At 41.8% G+C, this 18,796-nt stretch overlaps 1 protein-coding gene across 1 annotated transcript in view; it reads left to right on the plus strand.

Annotated features, from left to right (window-relative positions):
* Positions 1-17,846, plus strand: part of CDH17 (cadherin 17) — a 74,094-nt gene extending 56,248 nt beyond the window's left edge. The window contains 8 exon segments of the mRNA XM_030304446.1: positions 3,863-4,107; positions 7,571-7,701; positions 10,333-10,572; positions 14,403-14,459; positions 14,462-14,499; positions 14,501-14,519; positions 14,659-14,772; positions 16,949-17,846. Of these exon segments, the coding sequence (XP_030160306.1) occupies positions 3,863-4,107; positions 7,571-7,701; positions 10,333-10,572; positions 14,403-14,459; positions 14,462-14,499; positions 14,501-14,519; positions 14,659-14,772; positions 16,949-17,049 (945 nt within the window). The 3' untranslated portion in view covers positions 17,050-17,846.
* The last annotated feature ends 950 nt before the right edge of the window (positions 17,847-18,796 follow it).

Here is an 18,796-nt window from a genome sequence, read left to right on the forward strand (position 1 = left end):
TTGCTCTTTCTGGTGAGCAGCCCCCATCCTGAAGCAATCCAGGACCCCACCAAGAATTGCTTCGTTAGAACAAAAGGTACTTCTCACCCAGGAAATTCCAGGGGGCTTATTAGGAGTTCAGTGTCAGGAGCCAGGGGCAGGGAACAATATATATATTTTCTATTATTTCACATGCCAAAGTGATGCTTAGGATGAATCAAGTTTTAGGAATGCTGTCCTGCTCAATATTTACTGCCACCCAGAGTGCTGGCCTATTGTATGATAGAACACGATAGTCTTGGGGCCAAGTGGGTATCAGGAGCAGGAAGTCTATTCCTTTGAGTCCTGCTCAGCTTATCAATAACTCCCCTGGACCCCCTTTTTAAAATTCAGGGTTTTGTTTTAGCTTGAAAATTTTTAGGTCATCTTTTTGTTTTTTAAGTTTATTTATTTATTTTGAGAGAGAGTGGGGGAGGGGCAGAGAGAGAGAATCCCAAGCAGGCTCCACACTGTCAGCGCAGAGCCCCGATGCGGGGCTTGAACTCATGAACCATGAGGTCATGACCTGACCCAAAACCAAGAGTGGGACACTTAACCAACTGAGTCACCCAGGTGCCCCTAGCTTTAACTTTTTCAGTGCAAATTTGTCACTTCTCTATTGTGGCTGGGCTTTTTGAGTTCTCAATATGTGGCCTATTTTTAACCAGCTCAAGCATCATTTGGAAAAATAACACACACGCTTTTTTCTCGTCACCAGTCATTGGTAAAAATGTGAAATAACCCCAGTCTCAACTCCTCTCTCTCAACACTTTTATCTCTGCCTCCAGGTTGAATCTAAATCACCGAGTTTGCCCCTTCAAGTAGTCGTGTGAAGAGGAATTGAGGCCTGAACATGTTTTTTTCAGCTTATTTGATGAATATATCTCGTTAGAGGGACCCAAGACCATCCCAAAAGGCCACAATGGGTCTCTTGACTTGGCTTTGCAGGCACTCCCTGTGTTATGGAAGATACAGAGGGTTTGATAAGGCTTGTCTCTGATTAAGTTCTGCTGATTATCATTTGCTAATTTAGCATCTTTCATTTCTAATTTTTCCCTGGAAGATGTGGGTCAGTGTTTTTCCTGGTGTGAAAGTTAAGCACACTGATCAATAGCAGGCTGCTCCTTTCTCATTTGGTCTTCCATTCAGTAAGTGTTTAAATTTTTTTTTTTTTTAGCGTTTATTTATTTTTTTGAGACAGAGAGAGACAAAGCATGAACGGGGGAGGGTCAGAGAGAGGGAGACACAGAATCTGAAACAGGCTCCAGGCTCTGAGCTGTTAGCACAGAGCCCGACGCGGGGCTCGAACTCACGGACCGCGAGATCATGACCTGGGCCGAAGTCGGCCGCTTAACCGACTGAGCCACCCAGGCGCCCCATTCAGTAAGTGTTTAAGGAGCACTGACATCCTCTCGTTACCGGTCTCCCTGTTGGGTGTGGGTACCCTCACATGGCTGCTTCTGCAGTTATTTTCCTAAAACACAAATCTGACCTTGTCAGTCTTGTGCGTAATGCTTCTCTTTGCTCCTCAAGGATAAAGTTCCAGCTCTTTAGCTGGACACACAGTCTCCCCTCTCATCTTTTTCTACTCTCAGTCTCACATGTTCTGTCGGGATAACACAGGCTTCTTCCCATTTGCAGACATGGTGTCTCGTGTTTTTATCCCCCACCACTGGGGGTGGCAGTGATGGGGTGGGAAATCCAGGGAGGCCATGTAGGACCCATTTGGTGAGAGGATAGGATGCCCCTCCTCTGTCTGAGCACATGGAGAGCTGAGCTGCCTGCATGAGCTTGGACTTGGCTGGACCAGCAAGGAACAGAGTACATCCTTTGTCCACATTGTAGGCTTGCTCTGGGGCTGTTCTATCTGCCAGGATTTCTCTGTTTGATGCCCCTGTCTTCATCCCCTGAGATAAGGAGTGGGTCCCTGGGAGTCAGAAGCTCTAGCTTGCACCCCACCCTCAGGTGGGGAGCTCTATCAGATCACTTGGAGGTGATCAAAAAATCATTATGGGGCCATGGCCTGCAGATAGGGGGTGCTTATCTCTGTAAACATCCTCTCTTTTACATCTTGTCTAGCTTACAAAATTTTATATCCTGTATGTTATATCCTGTCAATTGCTTCTTATTTTCTATCTCAAATGACCTTGAGTCTTCAGACATAATCCTTTCTCTTCCATATGAACAATCTATCATCCTTTCTATTGAACTAGAAATTATGTTGTGATGTTGTGTGTGTTTGTGTGTGCATGGAGGAGAGGGGTTTCTGAAGAGGGGGAATTTTCCCCAGAATCTCTTTTCCACTGGGGCTCTCAAGAGCCCAAGAAGGACCAAGTCCTTCTCATCTTTATATTTCTTGACTGATAACACAATGGATACTGCATGCCAAGGAAGAGTGGAGAAACAAAGATGAATATAACACAATTCCTCCTCTCAGAGAGCTTATGCTCAGTAAAGATCTAAAATAGATAACCAAACAATGAGATTCCTGAGTCAGGTACTGTGAGACTACAGGATGTGGAGCCCGTCCATCTGGGGATAGCTGGTGGGGATTGGGAAAGCTGATGTGGAGAGGACAACATTGACATTGAGCCAAGTCCTGACTGAGGGAGAGAACTTTTTCGGATGTTAGGGAAGGGCAGGCCAAGCTAATGCAATGGTGTGTCAAATCCTCCATGAGTTTTTCTCTTCCTTGATCTTAGCCAAAAGGCCAAGAAGCGATGAGTTTTTCTCTTCCTGAATGGATATTACCATTTCTGTTTAACTGATGAGCAACTGACATAAACCAAAGTTAAAAGACTGACAGCTCACCAGAAGTCCTGGGTCCTACAGGCCTGGGAGAGTGAACAAAACAGTGTGGTTTCCACAATCCATAATGTACCTTTTGGGCTTTGCTTTGTTTCCTTTGTTTTTGAGGTCCTGGGTGCCACTGAGACTGTGACTGTATCCTCTCCCTGGAAAAAAATTCACATGTACACAAATATAAATATTTCAATTTTGGTTTCTAGGGCTTCACAGCTTCCTAGAAGCCTTTTAATCCCAGATGAGAAGCCCAACTTTAGGGGCTATCACTCTTCAGCAGGCCTTTAAAGTTAGGATTCCTCCCCCACCCCCAGAATCATGGACTCTGTGCCTTGAGAGAGACCTTAGAAGTCACACAGAACCAGTTACTTAAATGATATGTAAGTTTCTAGGCTAGTCTATTATATCTTGTTTAACCCTATTCTTGAAAGCTACCAGAGTTGGGAATTTACTGGTTTTTGAAGCAACTCCTTGTCTTGGGTAGCTCTGTTATGTGCTTCCTCTTATTACACTCAAATTAGTTTCTTGATTCTTGATTCCTGGCTCTGTCCAGGATGGTCTGGAACAAGAGTGGATCCTCTATCTTTTGATTTTCTCTGCTAACCTCTGCCACCCTCTATGAGGTTAAGTCCTTTTTCTTGGGGTTTGGATCCCGAGGTCTCTGGGAAATCATTCTCCATACAATGTGAACATCTCAATATGAGTCTTTCCCCATCTGTCTTCTGGGAATTTTCTTGATAGAATTAATAAATTTCTGCTGAATGAATGGAGTATCCCAGGGTTAAATAAATTTGAAGAATGCTATATTGATTTCTTCTTTTAGGAGAGTCAGAATGCATATAGCATATTAAAAGCTCTGATAGTCCTTTAGCAAAGTCTTTTTTATGATTCTGTTATCATTCTGAGAAGTAGGTTTTTGCTGACACCAAATTGGGAACTGCTGCTCTGTAAGAAAGTTTTTAAAGGACTTTTGGGACCGAATCTTTTAAGAGAGCTAATCGTCCTCCAAATTAATTTTTCCTCTTTTTTTCCCCCTACACAGCCTCTTGATTTTGAAACAGTAGCCGTTCACAACATTGTGTTCCAAGCGGAGAATCCTGAGCCTCTGGTGTCTGGTGTAAATTATAACACCAGCTCTTCTGCGAAGTTCAAGCTTATTGTGACAGATGTGAATGAAGCACCCCAATTTTCCCAGCGCATATACCAAGCAAAAGTCAGGGAAGATGTGGCTGTAGGCACTAAAGTGGGCAACGTGACTGCCAAGGATCCGGAAAATCTGGACATAAGGTAGAGGAGAGCAACGCTGGGCAGGCCTAGCTGTGCTGTGACCATGGCCAGTGGGGAAGAAGAAGGGCTGGGAGGGGCAGAGAGGCTGGCCTGACTCCAGGGCTCTCCCCTAAGAAAGGAGCCAGTGATCTGACGCTCTATCCTAGGGTCCATGGTGAACTCAATCTTGGTCCCAACAGTCATCCAGTACCCTCTGGGCATCAGTGAGAATCCAGGCCCAGGCAAGTGGGAAGCATGTCAGCTTCCATCCCAGCCCACTAACTGCAAGTTGTGGCTGAGAGCTGGTGAGTTCAGCAGATGGGGTCCAGAAATTGGGTGACCCAAAGCCAGACTCTGTGTCTGTACCAGCCACGGGGGCCAGGGTTTGGGAGAGAGTTCTAGTCCAGTCCCTAAAATGGACTGAAGCTCTAGACAGAGAGAATGAAGCAAAAGCCCGGTTGGACAGACTCAGCCACCTGATATAAGGGAATCTTCTGGATGCAGAGTGCCTACATTTCTTGGATCTCTGGACAATAGTTCTGGGGTGACAAGACTCATTCCAGAGCCTACCTCTGGAGAGGTCAGTGCCCAGGCTGAGGAGGTTAGAAAAAAAAGATGTAAATCTTTCCATTCTTAGTCATTTTTTCCCAGTGCGACAGGACTTACACAGATTTGCCTTAGAAGTGAACAATGATAATTTGCCCAAGATATATATATGTGTGTGTGTATCCATATCTGTATCAATATTTATAACTTCTTTAAGATTGTATAGTTAACAAGCACATAGATAGGATTTGAGCCCAAATCTTTTGCTTCTGCGGCATGACAAATACTTTAGCATGCCTTAAACCATTGCATGTGGTTATGAATGACCTTAAATTCCTTAAATTTCTTGAAACATTTGAGGGGAGTCTTGCCTCCCAGTGAGCTGTCATTTAGGTACTTGGGATCACTTCTAAGACCTTTTTCTGATTGTCTATCAAGGAATAAAGTTCCCATCTACAATTTCACTCTCTACATCCTTCTCTGATTCCATAAAAACAAACATAAGGGGCGCCTGGATGGCTCAGTTGGTTAAGCGTCTGACTTCAGGTCAGGTCATGATCTCACGGGACTGTGCTCTGTGCTGACAGCTCAGAGCCTGGAGCCTGCTTTGGATTCTGTGTCTCTTTCTGTCTCTTCCCCTCCCCTGCTTGTGCTCTGTTTCTCTCTCTCAAAAATAAGTAAACATTTTTTTTTAAAGGCAAACATAAGAAAGAAAGAAGAGTGGGGGCTGTACTGTGTGGTTTAGTGTAGGTACTAATATATACATCAGAGCCACAAATTATGATGGGGCACAAAATATTTGTGATTTACGGCCATTTATTGTTTAACAAATACTTCTGCCTTCTTCATGAGAATGCTATAAAGATTATTAGTCAAAGATAAGTGAAAAAAAATTTGAGTTTATGAGTAGGGAAAACAAAGTCATTTAAGAACATTTCTTGGATCAAGGAAAAGATATACATGCTATCAAATTGAGATCAGGAAGATGAGGAAGAAGACCGAGAAGGGGAGTGTCCTGTAAGAAGACAAATGAAAAAAGGCATTTCAAGAACGAGGAATAATCAATATTTCTGAGGCTAGTAATAGGTCAGTTTAGAATTAAGGATGGCTCCAAAGTTTTTGGCCTGAGTGGATTCTTTTTCTCTCGGCCCCCAAAATTTATAATCCATCAGCACCCATTGGGTCCTAATCCGACCCACCAGCAAAAATTAGAGATCCTTTCCTTGAACTATATCCAGAATGCAAATGCTTCTCACCATGTCCACCATGGTCCAGACCACCATCCTCTCTTTCCTGGGTCCATCCCTGCCCACTCCTCCAGCCCACCCTGCGTCCACCTGCCACAATCACAGTGGTCCTTTTAAAAAGTGGATCAGCTCAAAGGACTTCACTGAAAACCTTCCAAAGAGTTCCCATCTTACTCAGAATGAAATCCCAAGTACATAGGATTTCTTCTTCATCAGCTGTACATGCAGCCTAACAGTGCTTGGCATATAGAACATACTAATATTACAAAAAAAAAAATTAATTTGATGAACTAATACACCCTGGCTTTTTAATCATTCTCTTGCTTCTGGGCATATAGGTTGTTTCCAGTATTTTTTTATTATATAAAATATTTTGAATATATGCATGAATGGAATTCTTTTTTAACCTTGATTAAATTGTTTTTTATTTGGGGGAAAATTTCCAGAGGTGGTATTCATTGACCTAAAGATATGGACATCCTTATGGCTATGTTGTGTTGCCTCTCAAAAGGCAACACTAATCGGTTTTCCTGTGGTTCTAGTCTTGTCTCAGATTCATCTCTCACACACCTAACAACAAGTTCCATTGAAAACACAAATATGACTAGATCGCCTTCCTGCTTAACAGCGTTCCACGGCTGCCCATTGCTTCCCATTATCTGGCTCTTTCTACTTCCCTGGTTTCATCTTTTGCCATCCACTGCTTCCCGTTTTTATCCCAACACAGCTGGGATGTCTGACCCTCTCACACCACCAGGCTATTCCTTGGTCTCTTTGCATTAGCTCATGCAATCGCTTCTGCCTGAAGCATCCTGTTTCTTGCCTTAGTTAACATCTCCTGCTTCAGAAAAGCTTCTCTGGGGTGCCACAGGGCCCCTCTCATTGTATTTACCACATTTTATTGGAATTATCTATTTCTGTGTCTGTCTCCTCCATTGGCCTAAGAGCCTGTTTTTTTGGGGTTTTTTTTGTTTGTTTTTTTTGTTTGTTTTTTGATAATCTCCTCTCTTGTTCTACAGCCTGATGTTTGCTAAGCACTCAGTAGATGTTTGTAGAAGGAACAATTCACTGTGCCACCAGCAGCCCGAGTGTCCACCCACTCCCTGGCATCTCCGCCCCTGGGTGTTCAAGTTTTCTTAGAGGGAGTGGTTTGCTAATCAGTTTTAAAAGATGTTTCCAGGGGGCACCTGGGTGGCTCGGTTGGTTAAGCATCTGGCTTCGGCTCAGGTCATGATCTCACCATTTGTGGGGTTGAGTCCCGTGTTGGGCTCTGTGCTGACAACTCAGAGCCTGGAGCCTGCTTCGGATTCTGTGTCTCCCTCTCTCTCTGCCCCTCCCCCGCTCACACTCTGTCTCTCTCAAAAATAAATAAACATTAAAAAAATTTTTTAAAGATGTTTCCAGGCTGTCTTAATTAGAAACCTTTGATTTGCAGAAAAGTTTAACTTCTTTCCTCCAGAATTTGTGACTATACCTTTTCTAATAAAACAAGTATAACTACAAATCCGTAAGGATGAGGACATCCTCCTTTTGAAGATAGATGAGATACAAATAAAGCATAAATTAATTAATTATCCTTTAAATATGTTATAAGTGATATGCAAGGGATAAGGCATAATAATCCATAGACTCTCTTCACATTTTCACACAGACTAACGTGGGTTTTCTTTTGCTCTTTTTACTCTATGAAGTTATTCTCTGAGAGACAACACAAGAGGCTGGCTTAAAATTGACCCTGTCACTGGCGAGATCTTTACCACGGCTCCTCTGGACAGGGAAGCTGAAAGTCTGTATCGGGTGCAAGTGATGGCGACCGAAGTAGGTGAGAAAGAAAAAAGGAGCAAATTATTAGGTGGTACGTTAATAGACATGGGAGGGAAGATGGCACGGGTGGGAAACTTAACTGGGTCAAATTGTCAGCCTATCTTAGAGTGGAAGGTTGATAAGGGTGCAAAAGTGGAGTGAAGGGCCCACACCTTCCTGGTTCTGTGCAAGGTGCGGCCCACGGGTGCCCCTGAACTGGGCTCTTTCAGGCAGGGGTGCACCTGCAGGCTGGCTAGTGAGCAAGAGAGCTGCTGCCACTCGCTCTTGTTCCTGGAGGGACTACAGCTTCTGCGCAGGTGTCTGTGTCCCAGCTGAACTCCCTCCCCTTCCTCCAAAGTGCTTGTGGGTTTCTCTCGAGAGCAGGGCCAAACCACTGCTCTGCTGACCTAGACCATAACTTGCTCTTTCAGCCTGCGATTGCAGTGGTTCAGGTCTGATCCTTTCTGAAACAGAAAATATTTAAAAAAAAAATTTTTTTTAAGTTTATTTACTTATTTTGAGGAAGAGAGAGAGAGAGAGCACAAGCAGGGGAGGGGCAGAGAGAAGGAGAGACAGAATTCCAAGCAGGCTCAGTGCCATCGGTGCAGAACCCGATGCGGGGCTCAAACTCACAAACTGTGAGAGCGTGATCTGAGTGGAGAGGAAGGGTCGGACGCTTAACCGACTGCACCACCCAGGTACCCGAGACAGAAAGTGTTTTATGCCATGTTGTCAACTTGGATATGTGCCAGAATCACCTGGGAGCCTGTTCAATAAGGTAGGAGGAGTTCGCCCCTGGAGATTCTGATTCACTAGGTTTGGCTGGCCCTGGGTATCTCTGTTCTGATGAAATCAGGTGACCATTTGAAAGAAAAGACGTATACAGATGAGCCCAGGATGTTTGAATCATCCTGCAGAATCTTTGCATGCCGTTGGATCCCGTTGTGGTGCTATATATCCCCACTGACTTTGAACGTAGAGTTCCAGGGAATTTAAAAAATTAAAATCAACATAAATCCACAGGAATAGCATGCTTACCAGTGATAAGGCTGGTGATTAAAACATGAGGCTTCTTTGCATTTAAATGGAGTTTTCTAACTTAGAGTAGAAATTCTGTTGTTCTTATGCTGGTTGAAGCCTCTAATTAAATAGTAAATATATCTGCCTGGTTTACCAGAAAATGAGAATTGAACAAATTGGGACTAAATAAATACAGTTTTAGACCAAAAATATATATATAAATAAATAAACTCTCAAAATGTGAGGCCCAGGGTTGGGAGGTGGAATGGGGAACATTCCAGTGGATGGAAATCATAAAAATGGCCCCTGCCTGTGAAAAGATTAAGAAAAACAAAAGCACCCACATCAGATTAAGCCAATGAGGGTAGAAATGCCGAAGTGTGTGCCAAATTTGGAACGATTGTGTGCAAGCAGACGGGCCTTGCTGAAGTGGGGGCGGGGCGGGGGGGGGGGACGGTCTTTCTCCCTTGCTTGTTTCCACAGATGCACATTCCATTATCACATTGTATACCTTTAACTCTTTATTTAAAAGCTCCCGAGTAATCAGGAAGTTTCTGGCTGAGCCTTTGTGCCACGCATTCCGCTACAACATACCATGGGGATTAACGCTTGACTTTGGATGTGTCCTAGGGGCCTCTCACATTTTAGAAGTTTCACAAATTAAAATCGGGATTCAATGCTCTGCACCCCTTGTTGGCTCTGAAATGATGCCTGAAACGACCTCAAGAGCACAGTGTCTTTCCCCCCTTTGGTTAAATGTGGTCAGGGCCCTAGAAGACAGTTGAAAAGCAAAGCAGGAAGACAGGGTTCACTGGAATTGAAACGGGATGGGGTCAGAAATTGTGGAAATGGTATCTGTGATTGATGTCGGGGAGAATGAGGAGAGTCAGTGTTTATGTTGTCCTGGCATCCTTGTTTCAAGCACTCAGTGTGACAACCTAATCCTCATACAACACTTTGGGTAAGTACTATTATTGGCCATATTTTATGGACGAGGGAATCAAGGCACTGAGAAGTTAAGTAACTTGCCCACCATCACACAGCTACCAACCATTAAGGCTACAGGGTCTAAATCTTTCACCACTACACCACAGAAAATCACATTCGCGCAGCCCTTTACTGTTTTCAACAAACACGACACATGGGATCCTCACAAAGTCACATGTTGTACAGCTGAAGAAACGGGTGTAGAAACCCACATACATGCCCGAGTCAGTGCTGAGGAGCGGTTGTGGGCTCTAGAGTCAGACTTCCTGGGATGGAAGCCTCTCTACTGCTGTGTGACCTTGAGCAAGTCACACGACTTCTCTGAACCGCAGTCTTGTCATCAGTAAATGCACATCGGAGTTGTTTTGAAGTAATACGTATAAAATATTAGTGTGTAAATCTTAGTTATTATTATCATCACTAAGACTTTTTAACCAGGAAACGAAAGCGGGTCTGATTCTAAAAGCTTGTTATCTTTCTACTACTTCAGCATACCCAACTGCTTTAAGAGTGTGTGTGTGTGTGTGTGTGTGTGTGTGTGTGTGTGTATTTATTTATTTATTTTAAAGAAAAGAAGGTATCTTGTCACATTATGAGGAAAATGAGAAAGCTGATACCACGTTTCAATCCCTTACTTCCTTAGGCGGCTCCTCCCAGAGCTCCATAGCCAGTTTCCACCTGACCCTCTTGGATGTCAACGACAACCCCCCTCGGCTAGCCAAGGAGTACACGGGCTTGTTTCTGTGCCATCCCCTCCACCAAGAGGGGACTCTCATTTTTGAGGTCACTGATGATGATCAGCGGTCATTTCCGAGTCCACACTTTTCATATTCCCTCGTCAGTGAAAGCTCACGAAATGACTGGGAAGTTTCGAGAGTCAACGGTGAGTTGAACAAAACGCTGACGGATGATAAAATTAGGTTTTATTTTCCTTGGTGTGCTTGCGGTGGCACTCAACACAGAGTTTTCCCCCATGCTGCAGGGAGGAAGCTCATGCTTTGAGAACCTGTAGAGGGGAGCTCTCCAGGGGGAAGAAAGCCCTGGGCTTCGGAGGGAGGAGAGATTAACATACAGCATCCCCCTTAGTGTATAGGGGCAGTTGGACAATCTGAACAGCATTTGCAGAATTTCCAATGGCCACCGAGGGACAGATTTCATAATGGTTTTTAAAAACACCTTCATGGAAAAATAATTGTCACACAATAAACGGCACATATTTAAAGTGCACAATTTTATAGAAATTGATAAATGTCGACCCCATGAAGCCCTCATCACAATAAGGATAAGAATATTTTCACCACCCCCCAAGATTTTTCATGCTCTAGCTCTAGGTGCAGTCCTCATTTCCCACCCCACCCCCACCCCGCCAGTCCTCCACCCCCCATCCCCGGGAATGGCTGCTCTGCTTTTCATCACTATAGATTAGTTTGCATTTTCAAGAATTTTATCTAAATAAAATAATACAGTATGTGCTCTTTTTGGCTGGCTGTTTTTGCCTTAGCTTACTTATTCTGGAATTTCTCCATGTCGTTCTGTGTATCAATACTCATTCCTTTCGATTATGGAGTAGCATTCCATGGTAAGACGCTCTCACAGTTTGTTAGCCATTCACTTCTTGACTGTCACTTGGTTTGCTTCCAGTCTTTGCTGTTACAAATAAAGCTGCTATGAGCATTGTGACCAAGAATTCTGTAGGAGCATATGCTTTCATTTTTCTTGGTTAAATACCTAGAAGTGGAATGGCTGGGTCATATGGTAGCTGTATGGTTAAAGTTTTCAGAAAATGGCAAATGGCTTTCCAGTTTGTAACGTTCTACATCCGCAGCAGTCTATGAGGGTTCTGGTTGCTCAACGTTCCTCCCAATACTTGCTCTAATTGGTTTTTTTAATTGTAGCCATTTTAGTGGGAATGCAGTAGCATTTCGTTATGGTTTTAATGTAAGTTTCCCTAAAGACTAATGGTGTTGAGCATCTTTTCATGTGTTTATTTGCCACCCATATATCTTCACAGGTGGAGGGGCTGGTCAAATTTTGTGCCCATTTGAAAAATTTGGCTGTTGGCCTTCTATTGTTGACTTCTAGCATTCTTTCTATAATCGAGGTATCAGTTCTTTGTCAGATACATGTTTGCAAATATTTTCTCATGGGTTATGACTTGTGTTTGCATTTTGTAAGTGTCTTTTTTTTAAGTTTTTTTTTTAACATTTATTTATTATTGAGAGACAGAGAGAGACAGAGCATGAGCAGGGGAGGGGCCGAGAGACAGGGAGACACAGAATCCAAAGCAGGCTCCAGGCTCTGAGCTGTCAGCGCAGAGCCCGACACAGGGCTCAAACTCACTCACCATGAGATCATGATCTCTTCAACCTGAGTTGAAGTTGAGCTTAACTGACTGAGCCACCCAGGCGCCCCTCCAAAGATTTTCTACATGGACAATCATATTGTCTGCAAATGATAGCATTTTAATTTCCTTTCCAAACCAGATGACTTTTATTTCTTTATTTTTTTATTACTGGCTAAAACCATCAGAATGTTGAATCAAAGTAGTGAGAGTAGAAATAAACTGATCTTGGGAGAAAGCACTTAGGCTTTGACCATTAAGTATAAAGTTTGCTATAGTTTTTTTGTATCAGATCAAGGAGTTTATCTTCTGTTCCTAACTTGCACAGAGGTTTTTTGTTTTGTTTTGTTTTTTGTTTTTTTTTTTTTTTTTAACTAGGAATGGACGCTAACATTTTCATGTACTTCTTTTGCATCTATTGAGATGATTGTATGGTTGATTTTTTTGGTCTATTGATTTGGTGAATTGTGTCAATCAACTTTTGGAATCAACTTCTAGATCTTAAACCAATCTCTTCCTGGTATAATGCTTACTTGGTGGTGAAATATTAGCATTTTTATGTATTGCTGGATTTGATTTGCAAAAATTTTAAGGATTTCTCCATCTGTATTCATGAGGGATATTGGTCTATATCTTTCTTTCCTTGTAATGTCTTTGTCAGGTTTTGATGTCAGAGTAATGCTGCTTCATCGAATGAGTTATGAAATATTCTACTTCTTCAATTATCTGGAAGAGTTTGTGTAAAATTGTTTTTTATTTCTCTCTTAATGTTTGGTAGAATCTACTATGAAGCCATTTGGACCCAGAGTTGTCTTTATAAAAAGTTTTAAGTAAAAATTCAACTTCTTGGGGCACCTGAGTGGCTCAGTCAGTTAAGTGACCAACTCTTGATTTCGGCTCAGGTCATGATCTCATGGTTCCTGAGATCGAGCCCCACGTTGGGTTGAGAGCTGATAGCATGGAGCCTGCTTGGGATTCTCTCTCTCTCTTCCTCTCTCTCTGCCGCTTCCCTGCTCGTGCTCTCTCTCCCTCAAAATAATAAGCTTAAAAATTCAATTTCATTAATAGATACAGGGCTATTTAAATTACAGATTTTTTCTTGGTTGAACTTATTAGTTTGCATCTTTTAAATAATTTGTCTGTTTCATTTGATTTGTCTAATTTATTGGCACAAAGTTATTTGTCATATGGTTTTATTATTCTCCTAAAATCTACAGACTCTGTAGTGATATCGTCACCTCATTCTGATATTGGAAAGTTGTCTCTTTTTTTTTTCCTGATCAATCTGGCTAGAGGTCATTAATTTTACTGATATTCTCAAAGAACCAGCTTTTGATTTCATAGATTTTTTTCCTGCATTTTTGTTTTGTATTTCAATGCTCAGATTTTTATTATTTCCTTTATTCTTCTTATGTTGAATTTAATTTGTTCTTCTTGTTTTATTTTTATTAAGGTGGAAGCTGAGGCAATTAATTTGGAAAGTTTTTCTTTGTTATTGTGGGCATTTGGTGCAATGATTTTATGTCTTAGTGTCATGTTAGCTGTAGCCCACAAAGTTTGACATGTTGTGTTTCCATTTTCATTCCATTCCAAATACTTCCTAATTTCCCTTTAGATTTCTTCTGTGACCCATGGCTTACTTAGAAGTGTGTTATATAGTTCCCAAATATATGGGGATTTCCCACATCTTTGATTATGGATTTCTAACTTAATTGCTTAGCAACCAGGGGACAATTGGCTAAAATACTTTTAAATTTATTGAGACTTCTGTCTCTCAGTACTTTGAGGATGTTTTTCCCCCGGTGTCCTGGATTGCACCGTTTCTTCTTTGTTCCCTTAAATGTAATTTATCCTTTTTCCTCTGGATGTTTTTAAGATTTTCTTTTTCACACACACACACGCACAGGATGATCTTTCTCACTAGTTTTAAGCAATTTGATTATTATGTGCCTTAGTGTCACTTTGTTTTTCTTTTTCCTGGGATTTACTAATCTTGGATCTGAGGACTTAGAGTTTTTACCTAATTTGGAAAATCATTTAGCAGTTACGTCTTCAAATATTTTTTCTTTTTCTAATTCAGTGTTTCATTCAGTCTAATGTTATAAAACATAGCTACAGAGCTATGATAGTTAGTAGTATTTATTCTACAGAGCAATCATAAATTGAGAAATTAAAGGGTGCTTTGGCATCCTGTTTGACGTTATGGAAGGCAATGTTGAGTGGTGATACTTTGGGTAATTAACTCATACTTATATCGAATAATTTCCTGGGCCAACCTTAGTATTATATTGCAAAGGTGCGCTTTATTCCTGTTATACATGGGTATGAGGTTGTGTTTTTATGTCATTCATTTTTTCCCCCTATTCTGACAGGAACTCATGCCAAACTTTCTACCAAGCACACGAACTTTGAAGAGGGACTTTACAGTGTCCAATCCGCATCAGTGATGGTGGCCGGCCACCGCTGGAAGGGTATAGTCTCTTTACCAGGTAGGTACTTTGCCACAGGCAACTTGGGATAATGTCTGTCACCATGGGTAGTTTGAGAGAATTCCTGTCTTTGATATAGGATTTTGCAAAACTTTTTGCTTGGAAAATATATTTTACCAAATACTGTTTTGCGTTGTAGTTACTTTCTGCACGTGTGTGGAAGGACATTGTTTTCAGCCAGCAGGTCACCAGCCTGGGATGCCCACTGTGGGCATGGCAGTTGGTATACTCCTGACCACATTTTTGGTTATTGGTGAGTATAATTTCTCAGATTCAGGGATTCCTGTTCTGGGCCTTAGAAACCTTCACCTCAGGGTCTGTCTTCGGGGCTGGTCTGCTGGCTGCTTACTGACGTTCTAGGCAAACAGCCAGGAATATGCATTACCAGCAAACCATCAGACTCTCCTAGTTGAGATCTGCTGCCTTAATACCACCCATTACCTATCATTGGTTAGTTGGGAAATATCACGCAAGAGGCTTTAAAGCATAAATTGTTATGTTTTGTGCCTAGTGTCCAAACTTTTGTGATACAGGAGAGAGAGATGCAGTAGCTGTGCCCCTGCTATGTGGCAGGCACGGTGCTTGATGTGGGGGATAGGTGATGGGCAAGATATACACGGATCCTACCCTCACAGAGCTTACAGGCCAGTCTACCGTTGTTGGAACAGGTAGAATTAGCCTTCCGGTGGAGACGCTTACATACCCAAAATGTTGCAGAACTTCCCTTTGAGTATTTTCGTGATGGTAGACTAATTCTTTGTTACCCCAGAACAAGTCGAGCTTATCATGGGCCTTATTCTGCTTTGGCCCTGGCCAGGCTAAACAGCAGGGTCCCCACTTCTAGCTGTCTTCTTTTTTTGTGAAACGCTCAGTGCTCAAAGAGGTCCTCTTTCAATTGTTGTCCTCATCATAAGTTAAATAGTAGAAATAGATACTTCACCAAGTCATATCCACTTGACTGAAGGGGTTTATACCATTTCACATCCTTTCTCTTTGAAAAGGAAGGCTGGGATTATTCTAAGAATTCTTACTCGTTCTCTAGCATTTGGTCTTTTCTGCTGCTATCCAGTCTACACATTAGACTCTGATTCGCAGCTCTAAAAGGGACCTCATTTCCTTATACCATTCCATCCAGATTCCTCATTATCATGACATGGAAGGGCCTTTGTGACATAGTCATTACTCATCCTAACATATGCATGGGGATCATCTTTTCCCCCTGATCACAGGTTGGTGCATACCCTTTCATACTAATTGAGCTAGACTTTTGAGTTTTCACTCACTTAAGCTTCCTTCTACCTCTATGCCTTTTCTTATTCTATCCTCCCTCCCATCTTGAAAGGATTTTTGAGTTTATGCACCAAATAGCAGTTTCTCAGATGACCATGTAAAGCCCATAATTTGCCACAAGTTAGACTGGGTAAGTCTGGGGATATCTGGAGATAGAAGTAATAGGATCTTACAGTTTCATGCCCTTTACTTTTTTAAAGTAGGGTTTGGAATTAGTGCAAGATTCTTTTTTTTTTATGTTTATTTTTTTTCTTTTTGATAGAGCAAAAAGCAGAGGAGGGGCAGAGAGAGAGTGGGGACAGGGAATCTAAAGCAGGGCTTCTGCACTGACAGCTCGATGCAGGGCTTGAAACCGCGAATCATGAGATCATGACCTGAGTATGACAGATGCTTAACCGAGTGAGCCACCCCAGATACCCTGGAATTAAGTGCAATATTCTTAATGGGTCTCTGAGTATCCAGTCCTTTTCTGCCACGATTCCTTTCTATAAATTTACTGCAGGTTAATTTCCTTCAAACAACTCCCCTTTTCCATATTGGTCTCTGGGTTTATAGTACCCTTTACTGCTAAACGCACAATGTAATTTTGTAGGTGTTCAGAGATAGGAGAAACCAGAAAGATTAGGGAGGTCTACTCAAGCTGGAGCTATGAGGAAGGCACCAAGAAAATGTGATAACTGGTGTGGACACACCCGAGATTTAGGTAGGTGAACAGGTCAGAGAACAGCTTTCTGGTTGTTCTCACTGAACTATTTCCTCTAGAGAAGAGGATGAAGGACTGGAATCAACATTCACTGAGTACGTCCAAAGTTCAGGAAGTCTGCCAGATGCTCGTGCACTTAGTCATCCACGTACATTAGGTCCTATATTTCTTGGTAAAGACCCAGCAATAGCCACCAGCAGAGAGATATGCTTTGGGAGTTGATACGTACTTACCGAACAAGATAATGGTAAGCTTATGAACCCAAGAAAGCCAATGCCTAGAATCCCTTATTCACCAGGACAACGAAACTTTGTTGACCCACAAAAGAAATGAAGTTACATGAGTCACTTTTTCCTACCAGGGTATTACTTCATAAACAAATGTGATAGTACATTTTAAGATTCCATCTCTTTGACCTTAGAATTTTCTCTTTTAGGTATAATTTTAGCAGTTGTGTTTATCCGAATAAAGAGAATGAAGGCAAAGATACTGTTCGAAAGTGCTCAGGCATCCGAAGCCCAACCTCTGAGAAACTGAATTTGAGCAGGAATGTTGGAGTTTATGTACCAAGTGCTATTTCAGTAAACACAACCATTTAATCTCATAATTTTACTTTTTGTCCAACATGTGCTCTGTAATTTTTTACAGATATACCCCTCTTGCCCTTTAATATTTTATTACTCTTTGATATTTCATGTGCTATAGACATTAGAGACATTTTCCATTTTCCCATGACCACTTTCCCCTCTGCAAAAGCCTTCGCTATTTATCCAAAGCCAAAAATGTATGTGTTTTTTCCCTTTAGGAAAGATGGACTGATGAACTCTTCTGTTCACTTCTCCTTATCGAGGATTTATCAGTCCTCCACCACAGAACTTCCTGGATTCCACTCATACTTTCTCCACTTCTATCCTATGTCTCCTCCCTCATGTCTCATTTGGTATTGTACCAATTTTAAGACATTTGTTGGAGACCCAGGACAAAGGGCAATCTCAGGAAAAACATAAAATAGGAGCGCCGTCCCTTGGTGTGAACAGACACTCTCTTGTGTTAGTAGCCTTCTTTGGCTCACCGTGGCTTCTAGTGCTCTTCGTTTGAGGTTCTTCCACTTGGGAATGGCACAAGCCACACAGGCCCCTTTCATCAGTCTTGGTGCAGAAACCAACCACTGACTAGACTTACTACCCTACCATGCTTACGTGCTGCACGTGTTTCTTATGTGTATATTAATAGTTTTGGTTACTGTATATTTAACGGTAAAAGAAAATATGAACGCACGAAAGACGTAGTGACAAAAACCGAGATAAATGTTGGCTATGGTTTGGTTTCTTGAGCTCTTTGGCTCTACTTGCCGGTTCTTTGCATTTGTTGAGGGAACACCTGGAGAGCCATGGTTACTTACGGTTTATCAGAACTGCGTCCCATGTAGAGTGGGTCCGTAAGGAGGAGTGTCCAATGAAATAAAAATTCACTGCTTTCGGACCGTGGATTGGGTTCAAGACAGATATAGTTGGGATTTAAAAATTTTAAATAAGAGAACCTTAGACATTTGGAAGCATTTTTAGGTCTGATGCTATTGTCTTGCTCAGGCTTTGAGCCTTGAAAGCATTCAATATTACAAAACCTCTCAGAATTTCCAAGAATTTTTTAGAAGAGAACTTGTATCTGAAAAGGTGCTCTTAGAATGGCAGCTGAAGCAGGCCACGGAGTTCTGTTTTTCCTAAATAATCCTTTTTGTGGACTTCTATTATATTTTTTATGGGCAAAAAAGTAAAACAAAAGAAAATATCCAAACCCTAAGACCTCATTTTTTCTTTCTTATTTAGTATCTTGTACTTCAAACTCTTACCTGTTTTTTTACATGAGGCTCATTGAAAGTCTTGTAATGGGTAAAGTTCTCCCTTGTCTCACTGTACATTAGAAGGCAAAACAAAAATCCAAGAATGCCAAAAGAAAATTTACTTCACAAATTATACCCCAACCTAAAGAATAGTCTTCCTCAGCAACTTCTATAGGTATATTGTGTGTTTTGATCAAGAGTGACTATGATGTGACATTTAGGTCACATAAAATTACATCATTTCTTGCCCTGCTCATTTTCAAGAAATCCTATTATCATTGTTGAAAGACCAAAACCGTCCAAGGCAGTTTTCTGAATTGGGTTCAGGGATCTAACCTGCCTCAATTCAGTGTTGTTCTCTCTGGACCAACTTGTCCCACCTAATAATAGACTGATCACACAGAATCTTCTCATCTAAAATCATTGATTAGTATTCATACTTTT

This window comes from Lynx canadensis, chromosome F2 (assembly GCF_007474595.2).
Source record: "Lynx canadensis isolate LIC74 chromosome F2, mLynCan4.pri.v2, whole genome shotgun sequence".
Lineage (NCBI taxonomy): Eukaryota > Metazoa > Chordata > Mammalia > Carnivora > Felidae > Lynx > Lynx canadensis.